The sequence below is a fragment of the Erithacus rubecula genome (assembly GCF_903797595.1).
Source record: "Erithacus rubecula genome assembly, chromosome: 9".
Classification (NCBI taxonomy): Eukaryota; Metazoa; Chordata; class Aves; order Passeriformes; family Muscicapidae; genus Erithacus; species Erithacus rubecula.
In genome coordinates, this window is record NC_136660.1 from 22,603,587 (window position 1) to 22,617,592 (window position 14,006).

At 50.1% G+C, this 14,006-nt stretch overlaps 1 protein-coding gene across 1 annotated transcript; it reads left to right on the forward strand.

The window, feature by feature from the left end:
• The first annotated feature begins 196 nt into the window (after positions 1–196).
• MFSD13A (major facilitator superfamily domain containing 13A) lies at positions 197–13,814 on the forward strand. Its single transcript, XM_079313225.1, has 9 exons — positions 197–291; positions 6,100–6,368; positions 6,819–6,898; positions 7,711–8,160; positions 8,994–9,111; positions 10,077–10,173; positions 10,903–11,074; positions 11,615–11,808; positions 12,023–13,814. The coding sequence occupies exons 2-9, from the start codon at positions 6,204–6,206 to the stop codon at positions 12,271–12,273; spliced, it is 1,527 nt and encodes a 508-aa protein (XP_079169351.1). The 5' UTR covers positions 197–291; positions 6,100–6,203; the 3' UTR covers positions 12,274–13,814.
• The last annotated feature ends 192 nt before the right edge of the window (positions 13,815–14,006 follow it).

A 14,006-nucleotide genomic window follows, 5' to 3' on the forward strand; every position in this document is an offset into this window, starting at 1 on the left:
ATTCCACGATTCCCTGACTCCCAGGACTGGCGACCCGGCCAGGCCGCGTTTCCATGGCGACGGGCGGACGGACCATAGAGATGGCGCCGGCCCAGAGAGGCCCGTGCGTCCGGGGGCGGGGATATGCAAATAAGGGAGCGGAGTGACCTCACACGCGATGGCTGCCGGGAGATGTCGGCGGCTTCACTTGCCAGGATGCAAAATGGCCGCGGGGCGGGGCTGAGAGGGCGCGCACGCGCGGCCGCGCCGTGCGACGGCGGAGCGGCGGGGGAGCGCCGGTACCGGACGCAGGTAGGAGGCGCCGAGGCGGCGGGTGGGCGTTTCTCCCGCCTGACCGCTGGCCCCGGTTTGTCTCCCCGCCTGTACTGTGGCGGGGGGACGGACCCCTTGCTCGCTTAGTAAGGTGCTTCGGGTAGGGTGGGAGAAACACTACCCCCCAGTGGGGGCGCCTTTGCGGTGAAGGGGGGTCCCCCCTTCCCTGCAGTGGTAGAGCCCTGGCGGATGCTGCTCTCTATTATGGTGGGTGATCCCACTTTGGGCCCGGGGTGCCGTCGCTCCCTGGTGTCAGTGCCCGCGGGCAGGGCTCGGTGCTGGAGCCGGTGGGGTCTGCCTCCCTCCCGCCAGGGAGAGGCGGCTCTGGCACTGCCCCTTCTCCCGGAGCGTGCCGCGGGTCACTGGTGTCCCTGTTACGCCTTCCCCTCACCTGGCACGCTTCAACCCACCGCCATGGAGCCCGCAGGCGAGCCCGTTAGGGAAGGATGGCAGTGCCTCTGGAGAGCCCGTTAGGGAAGGGTGGCAGTGCCTCTGGAGAGCCCTTTAGGGAAGGGTGGCAGTGCCTCTGGAGAGCCCGTTATGGAAGGGTGGCAGTGCCTCTGGAGAGCCCGTTATGGAAGGATGGCAGTGCCTCTGGAGAGCCCTTTAGGGAAGGGTGGCAGTGCCTCTGGAGAGCTCATTAGGGAAGGATGGCAGTGCCTCTGGCAGGCTCCCCTCAGCGCACAGGGTCCCTGCCGATGGGGCACAGGGGTGGCAGCGCTGCTTGGGCATGTCCCCAGTCAGGGTGTCCCCGGCTCCAGCCTCGCTCCCTGCGCTCCTCTGCACGTGGGACATCAGCACCACAGCTGGTGACCAGCCCGTGCCGAGCGGCCTTGGGGCTGCAGTGGGACGGTGCCTTTGGGAGGTTTTGCATGGCTGAAGAGACTCCCTGCTCCTGGGAAGCTGTGTAGCAGGAACTCCTGCTGGCTGCACTTGGCAGAGGGGAAAAAGTTGCTATTCACCTGGATTTTTTTGTTAAGTCTTAACAAAGAGCAGGCATTATATAATCCCATTTTGTAGCTCCTTTGAACCAACTCTTGGGGCTTGTTTTCAATTATTATTTCAAATTTACTTCTATTTTTGTAACTTGAGGCCAGAGTTACCTGGCAATGGTTCTCATCCTAGTGCTGTAAGGTCCGCTACAAGATTAGAGCTTATATTGACAGCAGATGATCAGGAACAAGTATTTTAATACTTCTAACACACTTCCTTTGCATTGTAAAACAATGAGTTCTTTAGACACAGGATGTTGCGTGTTGTTAAGGGAAAAGCCTTGCCAAGTTCCAAGGCAGTGAGATCTGCCCAGTTATCTCTATATTGACAAACCTTGTGCTCTTCTTAGGGAATGAGATCTGATTGAACAAGATTGCTCAGCTGGGGCACAGCTCCATGGAAGCTCCCAGCTGGTTCAGGGTGTTAATTGTCTGCGTGGCAGTTGTGTTTGCCTGTATGAACTCAGCAGGAGCAATGGAAGCACATGATTGCTTGTAATAAGAAGGATATTACTTAACCTCATGATGCACTGTCGTCAGTGATTGCTGAATTGGTAAACACTACTGGGAAACGCCCTCATGACCTTTTCCACTTACGTTTCCATGCCTGATCCAGGTGATTTCAAAGGTTTCATTGCTTTACCCATCAGATACCAGGCTGCTGGGAGCCTGCTGTTGGGGTGCTTGTTCATGTTTCACACAGGACTGTGTTTGGTGTTCTCTCAAGAGTCCTTGTTACTAAAGGATTATCCGAGGGTGTTACGAGTGTTTCAGAAGTATGGAGTGGAGAAACTGAGAGCCCTGGAGCTATATTAATCTCTAAAATAGTGTACAAGATCAAAGTTTAGTCAGAGGAGCCTAAATTTTGTGAAGTGTGTGTCTAGGAAGGAGCTTTCCTGGGATAGAAATAGGATTTTGAGTGGTATTTTTTAGTTTAAATGGGCGTTCTTTTGGTTTCATTCATTCAAATAGCTCTGTGGAGGGATTTTTAATTTTACTGACAAAGTTCTGCCAGAATCCAGGTAGCTTTATGGGGTGAGGGTCCTCTGAGATGTCTTGTGTTGTGGAGGTGTCCTGGGGTACCGTGTGCAGGAGGAGAGTGCAGAACCTGGTCTATGCTCCCAAAATGTGCTCATCACTGGTGGATAATCCTGACCAAAGAAGGACATACATGACTGTCACTTGCAGGCTCTGGGAGGAATTGATGTGCCCAGCACCAGGCGTTTTGCTGGGGCAGGTTACAGGGCATCAGCTCTTTCACAGGTGCAGCTCCAGCCCAGCTTCCCTATGAATGGGGCTGGACCACCAGCAGCCCAGCCCTATATGGCTGTGACAAATGTCTATAAATAGGGTTTTCTCTCAGGTGGTTTTTCCAGCTGCTGGGTGGATTTATTGTGTGGTAGTTGCAGAGATACAGAGCTGGTGTATTTGGCCTCTGTTAGTAAACCCCTCAAAACCCAGAATATGCACCAGAGGTGGTGTAGTGGCAGCTCAAGCAAGCACAGACATATCCTGAAGTATTATTTGGGATATTCCAGCCTGCATTACCCACACAGGGGAGAGTGAATACGAGAGTCATCCTGATAGTGCAGTCAGGGCTGCAGATGGCTGTTTCAGGTTGCTGAGTGGCAACTTCAGCACATGAAAATCATCTGGCCCTGCTTAAAAGGCCAGCTTGAGCCAAGATTCACATGTATGGCTCTGCTGCTGGCTCAGTGCAAGTGCTTCAGCTGTGGGAGGCTGGAGCTCAGCCTTGTTGTGATGCCAGAGCATTGCCGAATCACCATGGGACAGGAGGACTCGTGAGTCCAGCTGTGAGCTGGCGAGGAGCTCCGAGCAGATGTGTGAGCCCCAAGCTGTGGTGTGTTCCAGACACTGCTGTATGCCAGCACTCTCAAACAAAAGCAGTGCTTTCCTGGTAGCCAGTATTCCAACATCCTCCTCAGGAAGATAAGATCTGTGGACGTCACTGGCAGGAGCCAGATGTCAAATGCGGAGGAGGAAGTTTCTCAAATAAAGACTCGTTGCTCTTTAATTTATGAGTTTGCTGCTTTATGACTGTGTTAGTGGTTCAGTGTGAATGAATGATAGCTATTCCCTCCTGCAGCTCCTTTTCCCATTACTTCTTACAGCCCCATGTTGAAAAGTTCTGACATACTCCATGAGTAATTCTCCATCCCAAGGAAAAGGTTATGAAAATACCAGTGTGACAATAACACAAGTACTTTGGGTGTAGATGTAAAATCTGCTTTTTACAGACAACTGTGATTTATGTTATTTTTTTTTTTTTAACTGAACATTTGCAGATGAGGAGGGAAAAAATAGTTATCAAATGACCTAATGACTGTCCTAGCAAAAATGACATCACTTGCAAGTATCAGCTGGCTGTAGAGTTTGCACATCTGTGAGGGAGTGATGAAGGGGCAGAAAGAAAGGAAGTGGAATTTTGCCATCTTTGAACAGTGCTGTAGCATTTATATGACAAAATGAGGTGTCTCTGGAAACTTCAACAGCTGTGGTTTATGCAACATGCTTAGTGAAGCACCTTTTGGATGGGGAAAAGCATGAAGTGCTGCACTAATGGACAGCAAAGACAAGCCCAGGATAGGAATCACCCTAGTGGGTCACACTGTTGGTCTCTCCCCATATCCTGCCCCATGGTGGCAGCAGGAGATGCTGTTTAGGGGAAGGAGCATATGAGTCTGGGCACCATTTGTGGCCACTTGTCTACCCCCCAGCCTGCACAGCTAGTTTGAGGTGGCCAGAGGGGATTTCCCTGCCTTGTTCCCTTTAGTAGCTGTTTTCCTTGAATTTGTCTAATCCTTTTATCCTGCTGCCCAGCTCTCTAATATCCTTTGGTAATGAATGCCAGGTGTTTACTACCTGCCAGGTAAAAAAATACTTTTGTGTGCTTTAAGCTAACTTCCTGCTAGATACAGTGAGTGTTCCCAGTTCTTGTGTCCTGACAGTTCCATCAGGGGGCCCAGTACTCTGGTATCTTCTTCTGCTCTTCAATCAGTCCTCCACAGAAGGCTTTTGATGAGAGACAAAGGACTTATCTCTGGGACAGTTACCTTAACTCTCCCTTCTTCTTAACCTTTGTCTTTACACATCATGATTCCTACCCAATTCTTGATCATACAAAATGAAATTTCCCCTTGAGACTTGTCTGTCTTTAATTATGTCTATAAAGGCTCATTGTCTGGCTGAATTCCCTCCAAGCAGCGTCTTCTGTTTTTCTGGCTGTGAGTTTTGGCCTGGCAGGGATGCAGAATGGTGTCTGAGCTGCACAGGGGCTCTGCAGTTGGATCCAGTTGAGGTCTAGTGCTTTGGCTGGGAGTGGAACCGAGGTGCAGTTTCAATCTAGTGATGTCATTGATTGGAACAAATTCTGTTCCTGCTCCTTCTGAACTAGTTATGAGGAATTCCTTGGCCTAGGCAGAGCAGATGGTTATTTTTACTTCTTGTTTTTCTAATCTTGCCTAGAAGTGGTCAGACTCATGGCTTCAGGGAAATGCTGAATGGGACTGGCGTTTCATCAGGTTTTGTACCCAGACATTTATTCTTCTGCTTGATTTCCTGCTTAGATTTGCTGCAGCTGGTGTTGCAAGCCCAAGAGCCTAGTGTGTGTTGATTCCTATTTCTTATGTGTTCAGTCTTATCCCACATTGCAAAGCCCCCATGATATGTCTGAATTGGGTGAGTGCAGACTCTGGAGGGTTGAAACAGGAGTGGCACACAGCACTTTATCTTGCTTTTGAGAGTGCCAAGATAACAACCTTGTCATCCTTCATGTGGGTATGCTGTGAACAGGGCTTCTCATGATGGCATGGCCTGGAGGAGCTGACTTGTACTGATTTAAGAAACCCTTATGTTGCACATAAGTGCCTTGTGTTTTGCCTTGGTCTGTAGCAACCTAAGTGTGAGAGAGCTCAGCCCGAAATGCACAAGAGAATGTTTCTGGCCCCACCTCCTGGCCATGAGCTCCAGTCAATGCAGGTGTGAGGAATCCTCCTCTCACACTCAGCCCCTTGTGAACATACAGCAACTTGTTCTGGTGTAAGGCTGCTGTGTTACGTGTTTTATTTCTGTGTATATTGCTGTCCAGCAAAAGCATCTTTATTTCAGATGATGGTCCTAAGATTTAGACCACTCCAAGACAAGCTGGACAACTGCTATGGCACTTCTGGTCACTTTTATTGCATGATGGCAGCGTGCCTGCTGCAGTCGTGTTCTGGTCGTGTCTCTTCATGTCACAAAGCAGCAGCACTGCTCGCCATAAATAACTCCTGTTTGAGCCAGCCCAGGTGCAGTCAGCTCTGACTGCCTGGGGAAAGCATTGTGCACATGTGAGGTTACATCACAACTGTTGTCATTTTTATTTGGGTAAAAATTTACATTAGTACCTAAAAATACCAGTGACTAGGTGTATTTTGTGAAGGCTTTGTTGTTTGCAGCTATCTAACTTGATTCCTCCTGTGACCTTGTCTTTAAAGAGCTGGATTAATTGTCTACTTACTGGATAACAAAGAACATTACAGGGTAAAGGACAGGGCAGGCAGGAGGAGGCAGTCATACCCCCAGGAGCCCACAGCCCGGCTTCAGCTTAATGAAACAGCTTTAGTGCAGCTTCTAGTCTCTTAAATCCCCTCCAATCCACTTTGGAGCAGCTCCTCAAAACAATATGAATTCTGATCTCTGCAGAAAAAGATTTACCAATTAACTTGATTCACCTTTTCATTTAAGAAAATGAATCTGTTTTCATTTTATTTTATTCTTTTTTTCTCTCCTGCAGGAGCAACAATGGATTGGCCCCTACAAAGATATAGTAGGTGTTGGGAGAAGACATCTCACGTGAAATGGAGGTGATTGAAGGAGCTGAACACTGACTGCACCAACATGGGGCTGCGCCTGCTGGCTTGTGTTTTCCATCTGCCCACTGCAGTGATCTACGGGTCTCTGTCGCTCTTTGTTTCCATTTTGCACAACGTGTTCCTCCTGTACTATGTGGACACCTTCGTCTCTGTCTACAAGATTGATAAACTGTCCTTTTGGATAGGAGAGGTTAGTTTTTTTTCCATTGGCTTCTGCACTCTTTAAGTAGGAAACTGTGAAAGCAAGACTGCTCCTTGCTAGAAATGTGAAAACTGTTAGTTATAACAGCAGTTCCCTTTTGGGAGAGGGAGCAAGGGAGCCTTCCAAGTGCTAACTCCGGCTTTTCAGTTTTTCCCACTTATACAAAAATACAACAAACTGGGACAGAAGATGCAGAGACTTAGTTCTTAAGACTGCCATTTTCCTCTGGAGATGTCGGGGTGTTTCACAGGCAGTGAAAACCACTGCCCTTACTGCCAGTTGCCCCAAAGAGGGGCAGCATACAGCGGTGGTGGGGCAGGGAAGGTGTGCTGGAACAGTTCCTGCTGGTGGCTCACTGTGCCAGCTCAGCACTGCTTGCTATGGTGACAGAAGGGAACTGTCCTGTGGTTTGTTTCACTGTCCTGTTTTCTTTCCTAGACAGTGTTTCTGATCTGGAACAGCCTCAATGACCCTCTGTTTGGCTGGCTGAGTGACCGAGTGTTCCTTAGCACACAACAGTAAGTGAGGTTCTGCTTCCAGAAGAGTCTGGAAAGTTGTTTAGTCTCTGGGGAAGATGATGTCAAATTTGCAGCTTTAAAATGAGGGTGTGGGAATAGCTTATTGGGCATGGAACTCTTAAATATCTCCTTTTCATGCCATCTTTGAAATTTAGTGCTCATAAATATTGTTTCAGTACTTGACTGTATAGAGAAAGTCACACACCTATTGGGTAGATGTGACCCTAACCCTTAACAGTCATAAGTAGTACAGAACCTGAAATATGGGCAACTAAAATCTCAAGCCCCTGCTGTATAAGCAAGCCTCTTAATGGGGTGTTAGGTGGTTTCTGTATGTTTTTTAGGAGGCACAGGGGGGAAAAGTACATTTATTTCCATAGGGAATGTCTCAGACCAGTTGTTCCTAAACTCTCTAGGATGGGAGCTAAGGCAAGACAACTCTATACTGTTGGCCATTAGCATTTCTCATGTATTTACATCAACATTTTCATGAAAATTAGGTGTGGCTTCCTGCAACTAGTAAACACTCATGAAAATAATTTAGATTGTGCAAAGTGCAGACAGTACAGCACTGTCAGGGAGAGAAATGCTCTCAAGAAAAAAAAATCCCTTTTCTTTTTGGCCTTCTTAAACCCATATTTTCAGTGTATTCACTATTAGCTGAGAAGGTACCTGATATGGGTGGTTGTTACTTGAGCAAAAGCTGTGTTTGTGTCTATGCCACTTGCATGACTTCCTTGGAGAGGAAGAATATGTGATCATGTAGGGTTTTGTCCAGGTACCTAAAATATTTTTTTTTTGTTCTGTTCCAGGGCAGGAGCAGAGATTTCCTCTCCTGAAGTAGTTCTGAAGAGGCTCAGAGCACTAAGCCACAATGGCCCTCTCTTTGCCATTTCTTTCCTGGCTTTCTGGGTTGCCTGGGCTCATCCTGGTGTTCAGTTCCTCCTTTGCCTTTGCATGTATGACAGCTTTCTCACCATGGTTGACCTTCATCACAACGCCTTGCTTGCAGACCTGGCTGTTTCAGCAAAAGACAGGACAAGCCTCAACTTCTACTGCTCCCTCTTCAGTGCCATAGGCTCCCTGTCTGTCTTCATGTCCTATGCAGTGTGGAACAAGGAGGATTTCTTTTCCTTTCGCATATTTTGTGTCCTGCTGGCCCTCTGCTCCATTGTTGGTTTCACCCTGTCCACACAGCTGCTCCGCCAGCGCTTTCAGGCTGATGAGAAAGCGAAATGGGACCAGGAATCAGCCCTGAAAGAGTAAGGGTCATGAATTCTCAGCAGGGACAAATGCTTGGCATAAATCTGCAACAAACTAAATGTGTGAGAAGGTTGAGGATGAGGCAGAAGTTAATTATCTCTGGTTATTGTCTATTGATAGTTTTCAGGATCAGCTATCACACTGGCTCCTCTGAAAATAGAACAAAACTGTCTTGTGTCAGCCCTAGTCCAAACTGGAGGCAGATGCCTAACTGCTATATGGCCATCCAGTGTTTGGAACATGAAATGAGTTCATGTCTAGAGCACCCAGTGAAGCCTATGAGAGGTAAAATGTTAGAAGCAGCCTATGAAAGCATTCCTGCTTGAGTGTGAGACCACATTGCTGCCCATGCCCTATGCAGTTGGACAAGTGAATGTCTCTCCCTATTACTCTCTTCAGCTGCCTAATAGTGGCTGGGCTGTTGGTAGGCCACACCAGGCTGATTTTCCCTGTTCAGCTCCTTCCTCGGGTTGCTTCACTTGTCATCCCTTGTTATGAGCTGTGAGCTTTATGCTGTAGTAGCAGCAAATCCTGATCTGCCAGGTGAGGTAACTGCAGGGACCTGGAAGAGGAACCTATGTACAGTGAATTGGTTGATAAGAGAAGATGGCATTTCTGAACAAAAATGTGAATTTTGTGTTAAGAACACAGGTGCTTCTTACTAGCAATAAGCAATCATTGTTGTAGACTCCACTGTTTTGATTGGTCCAGGAAGAGGAAAGGTTGGAGTGGGGCTGATGAGAGACAGCTCTGCATGTACATGGGGAGAGCTGGGGACTCTGTCTTGGTGTGAGGGAGTTATGATTGCTTTTTATCCCTCCTTTTCCTTTAGGCTGTACATTGAGAAACTCTCCATCCCCCAGGAGAAGAGGATCACCCTGGCAGAGTATCTCCAGCAGCTGTCCAGGCATCGCAACTTCCTCTGGTTTGTCTGCATGAATCTTGTCCAGGTAGGCACAGAAGTGACACGCTGCAATTCAGAGGATGAGCACTGGCTGTTTGAGATGGGTGATTCAGCAGTGTGTGAGTTCCCCAGGAAGGACAGAAATGTTTTCAGCACCCACTTTCTCTTCGAGCCTCCTGTGCATGCTGGCTGATTCAGCAGCTGGTAGCCACTCTCCCTGCTTGTGACTGAGAATACTTCCTGAGCAAGCTGTGGGATGCTCCTTCCTCTCCCTGCAGCATAGGCTGGGTCATGGGGGCTGACTGAGCTCTGTGCAGCTCATGTGGGATGCAGAAGCACAGGGCCTGGCTCACAGAGGAGATGAGTTCAGGAGTGCTGTTTGCTGGCATGGCTGTCAGCACAGTCTCCTTTCCCTTTCCGTTTTCCTGAGGCTCACATCACTGTACTTGCTGTCCAGCTGGATCCATCTCCCAAGCTGGCTTTTACCGTTTCTGTTCTTCATCCTCTTCAGTGATGACTACCAAATGCCGGCAGCCTGCCCAGCTTTGTGTGCTGCAGTCATGGCTCCCTGGGGTTCCCTCAGTTCCTCTCAGGCAGGCTCTTGATGCTTGTCTGCATCTTTGTGTTCAAGCCTCAATACTTCACCAGTGTCCTCCTGCCCGCTGCCTCCTTCCTCCTGCCATGCCACTGTCTCCCCCAAAGCCTCGTGGTCAGTGCTGTCACCTGCTGGCCCTGTCTGCCCCAGCAGCACTGTGCTGTACAGCTGGGGAGTGGGGCTGACTTTGGGCACAAAGTGGGTGTGGCTGATGGCATTGCAGCTCTGCTATCTCAGCCAGCAGTGTTAGAAATGCCACAGCCAATTCTTGTGCTGCTGAAGTACTCCAGGCCTATCCTGCATGATCCTTTAGCATGGGGCTTCTAGGGCAACAGAGCTCAGAGTGCTGTTAGCTTTTTCTGTTCTTTCTCACTGCTGTTCCTGCTGACCAGCTCGTCTGCATGCTGCCTTCACAGGTTTTTCACTGCCATTTTAACAGCAACTTCTTCCCTCTGTTCCTGGAACACCTGTTGTCAGACCAGATCTCTGTTTCTACTGGATCCTTCCTGCTTGGTGAGTTTCAGGTGGGACTGGAGAGAGCAGCTGAGTTATGTAGGACCTCGCTTGAATCTGGTTTTGCTCTTCCCCAACTCCATCTGGGTAGGTGTGTGCTCACATGCAGGACTCTGGGCTGTAGGATTCACACATGCATGCACTCCACATATTTCCCTGAGACCTCTGAGTTGTCCTTCCTGGGCACAGAAGTAACGTGGTGCCTTTTTTAGTAAGGATGAGCCTGGTGTGGTAGACACCAGACTCCAATGAGGTATTGCTCTGTGCACTAAAGGATACAGATAGTGTTCCCAGGATGCAGCAGAGTACACAGCCCTGAATTTTGTCACTTCTTCAGCATATGGACCATTTCCAAGCTGCCAGAGATATGTGGGCATTGGTCCTAGAGCTACCCTTGGGAGGGTTCTGTACAGGCCAGGTCTGGTCAGGCAGTCCTGTCTCTCTCATTTCTGCTCCGCCACTGAGTTGCAGCCTCTGCATGGCACTTAGCAAGTCTTTTCGTCCTTCCTCTCCATGAGGTTGATGGAAGAAGGTCTCCCTCTGTAGGAAAGTGTGTGCTGTGCCACAAAGCCAGGGAATAAATCTGCTGCAACTTTCTGTAAATGCAGGGGAGCTACTCTGTATTGTCCTGCTGACAACAGCCAATCTTGCTGTCTCTCAGTATCATGTCTGGGGGTATGATGGAAAGTGAAAGTCCATCAAACTGTTTGTGCCTTTGTCTCTGCTCAGGTGTTTCCTACATTGCCCCCCATCTCAACAACCTCTACTTCCTGTCGCTCTGCCGCCGCTGTGGGGTTTACGCTGTGGTGCGAGGACTCTTCTTCCTGAAGCTGGCTCTGAGTGTTGTCATGCTCCTGGCAGGACCTGATCAGGTGTATCTGCTCTGCATCTTCATTGCCAGGTAGGCAAGCAGCAGTCACTTCCCCTGCCCTCTGCCTCCTGGGAAGCAAAATGAGTTGTCCTTGTTTTAAGAGCAGTGGAAGACAGGGAACAGGGGGCAGGATTGTACATAAGCCATGTGGTTTCCAGCACATGGGACAGGTCACTGCAGAATCCACAGGCTGCCCTGCTGCAGCGAGGGAGGCAGTGGTGTTCAGGAGGTCACAGACCAGCAGGGCTGGTGGCAGCCTGCACCTGACTTTGCCAGCCTGCTGAGAGCTTCTCTCCTCTGCAGCCCTTGGTGTGTGCTGCAGGTGCCTGTGAGCCACAGGCCCAGTGTGTCCTGTCTGACCTGTGTAGCAGGTCAGGACTGATCTGAGGTGTCACTGCAAGGTACAAGGTCTTATTGATAATGGTGTTCCTCTCCTGTAACCAGGGCTTCTGAAATTCTTACTTTAAGTGTGGGGAAACCTTTTTCACCCTTGCAATTTTTTTCTGATATGTCACATTTTCCTGTCATTTCTTGATAGCCCTATTCAGTGCTTTGCCTGTTGTTTTACAGCAACCGTGTGTTCACAGAAGGGACTTGTAAGTTACTCAACCTGGTGGTCACTGACTTGGTGGACGAGGACCTAGTCCTGAACCGTAGGAAGCAGGCAGCCTCAGCCCTGCTCTTTGGGATGGTGGCTCTGGTCACCAAGCCAGGCCAGACCTTCGCCCCTCTGATCGGCACCTGGCTGCTCTGTGCGTACACAGGTAAGGGTGCTCCTGGGGAAAGCAGTGGAGCAGGACAGGGCAGACCTCTGAGTTCAGTGTCTGGCACCTTGTGCTGTGCTCTGGGTGGGTGCAGAAGGCTCTTCAGTTGCTAACCTGTGCCTGGTCTCTGCATGTCCATGGCTGATCACTCAGAGAGAATGGACAAAGGTTCATCCCCACTACCCCATTCTCACAAACTCTTCTCTGACACCAGGCTACGACATCTTCCAGCGCAACCCCCTGAACATGGTGAGTGCCCAGCCGAAGCTGGAGTCTGCTGCAGCCTTGGAGCCAACTCTTCGCCAGGGCTGCTTTTACCTGCTGGTCTTTGTGCCCATCACGTGTGCCCTGCTGCAGCTGCTCAGCTGGTCGCAGTTCAGCCTGCACGGGAAGCGGCTGCAGGTGGTGAAGGCTCAGCGGCAGAGCCTGACACAGGGCCAAGCACCAGAGGTCAAAACAATCTAAGGGCGCCTCAGTCCCCAGGATGCTGCTGGTTCCAGGCTGGTGCTGGAGGGCAGGCAAAGGGTGGGCTGAGAGAGCCTGGTGTTCACGGTTCAGCTGTGAAATGCTGTGATGCCAGTGTTTACTCATTCCAGGTGGTGGTCCCTGGGGAAGGCAGAGAGGTTCAGCATGTGAGGGGCCTGAGATAGATCACTTGATCTCAGGAGCAAGAACATTTTATCCCAGCCTGTCCCAGGGAGCAGGGAGCTGATCATTTCAGTGAAGAGGTGCTGGATTACAGGTGCAAGAAACAGACAAATCCCCAAAGCACTTCTGTGTGCTGGGCATGGCTCTGGGAAGCCACAGCTTGTCCAGCTGAACAAGAGGAGACTGTGCAGGGAGTCCTTCCTCGCTGGAGCCTTGCAGTCTCGGGGAGTGGCATAGGAGGCGCCTGAGGGACCAAGTGACCAAAGGAATGATTGCCAAACAGGAGCCGGGATGAGAGGACCTTATAGGCCTTTCCCAGTAACTGGTACTACCCTCCCACTTGCAGTGCTGTGGTTCTTGGACCAAATCCACTCTTAAGCATTTGTTGTTCCCAGGAAAATACCCTGCACAGCCAGGATCTGCTGGGTGTGCTGTTTTATGCTGAGGTTCCCTCATCTGTGGCCTTGTAGAGGAAGTTGTTGCTGGCCTAGGAAGGATGCTGGGCTTGAACTGAGTTCAGAGCCTTGAGCTGTATCATTTCACTGGGCATTCCACTGCATGTGTTAATCCCTCCTCTCCACAGCCCCTTCTACTCAATGCTGTCATACAGCTGTACCATGAGCCCCCTCCCATTCTGGGCAAGATCAGGGAACCAACCCCTAATCCAGTCCCAGGAAGTGCCTCCCTGCCCAGGGCAATCCCAGGTGGTGACCTGGTGAGGCAGCCTGGCGCCCTCCCGTCTTGCAGGAGAGCACAGCCTAGAGGAGACACCAGGTCTTGCTTTTGTGCCTTTGATTCCTCTTTGGAGCCTGTCTGTCACAGTACTGGGCATCACAGGGTTGGCATTTTATCCCTGTGGGGAGGGGCAGACATCTCAGCTCCTCTGTGCTTAAACTGCCCAAGTTAGCTCATCTCACCTGGCTGCTGAGGCAGGGACCCAAGGAGAGCAGGTGCTTTGGCTTCCCTGGTTTTGGCTGGGAGCAGGTGGACAGGTGGACCAAAGGGGCCCCTGAGGCAAGGAAGTGACTCCTCAATCCCTGTGCTGTTTGGGGGCAGGCAGAAGGCATGTGCCAAAGCCTGTGCCTGCGTGCTGCAGGAGGGGGGCTTGGCAGGCAGTGTTTGGAAGCTGTTGCATGTTGAGAGCTGTTCTTTGTTCAGTGCTAGGTTCCTTCTGGGTCTCAGCCCACCAACCTGCCACCTTGCCTCAGGACATGGCTGCCTTCTGTCTTGGACCAAGACATTCCTGCCATGAGGCTGCTGTAGTTCTTAATGGTTCAATCATAAGTTATTTGTGCAACTTCTAACCAAGTTTGAGAATGATTCTCCATTTCATAAATTAAAGATGATTTTTTTCTGAATTGCTTCATGATTTCCTTCCAGCTAGTGGCTCTAGCCTGGCTGGATGCAGTGCTGTGGGGACAGCTATGGCTGGGTGAAGACAAGGGGACAGCTCATCTCCGTAAAACTACACTGAGGCTTGGCTATTTCTGCAGGGGACAGAGGGGATCACCTGCCTTTGGAGGGAGGTTTCACTTACCCCTGCTGCTTTG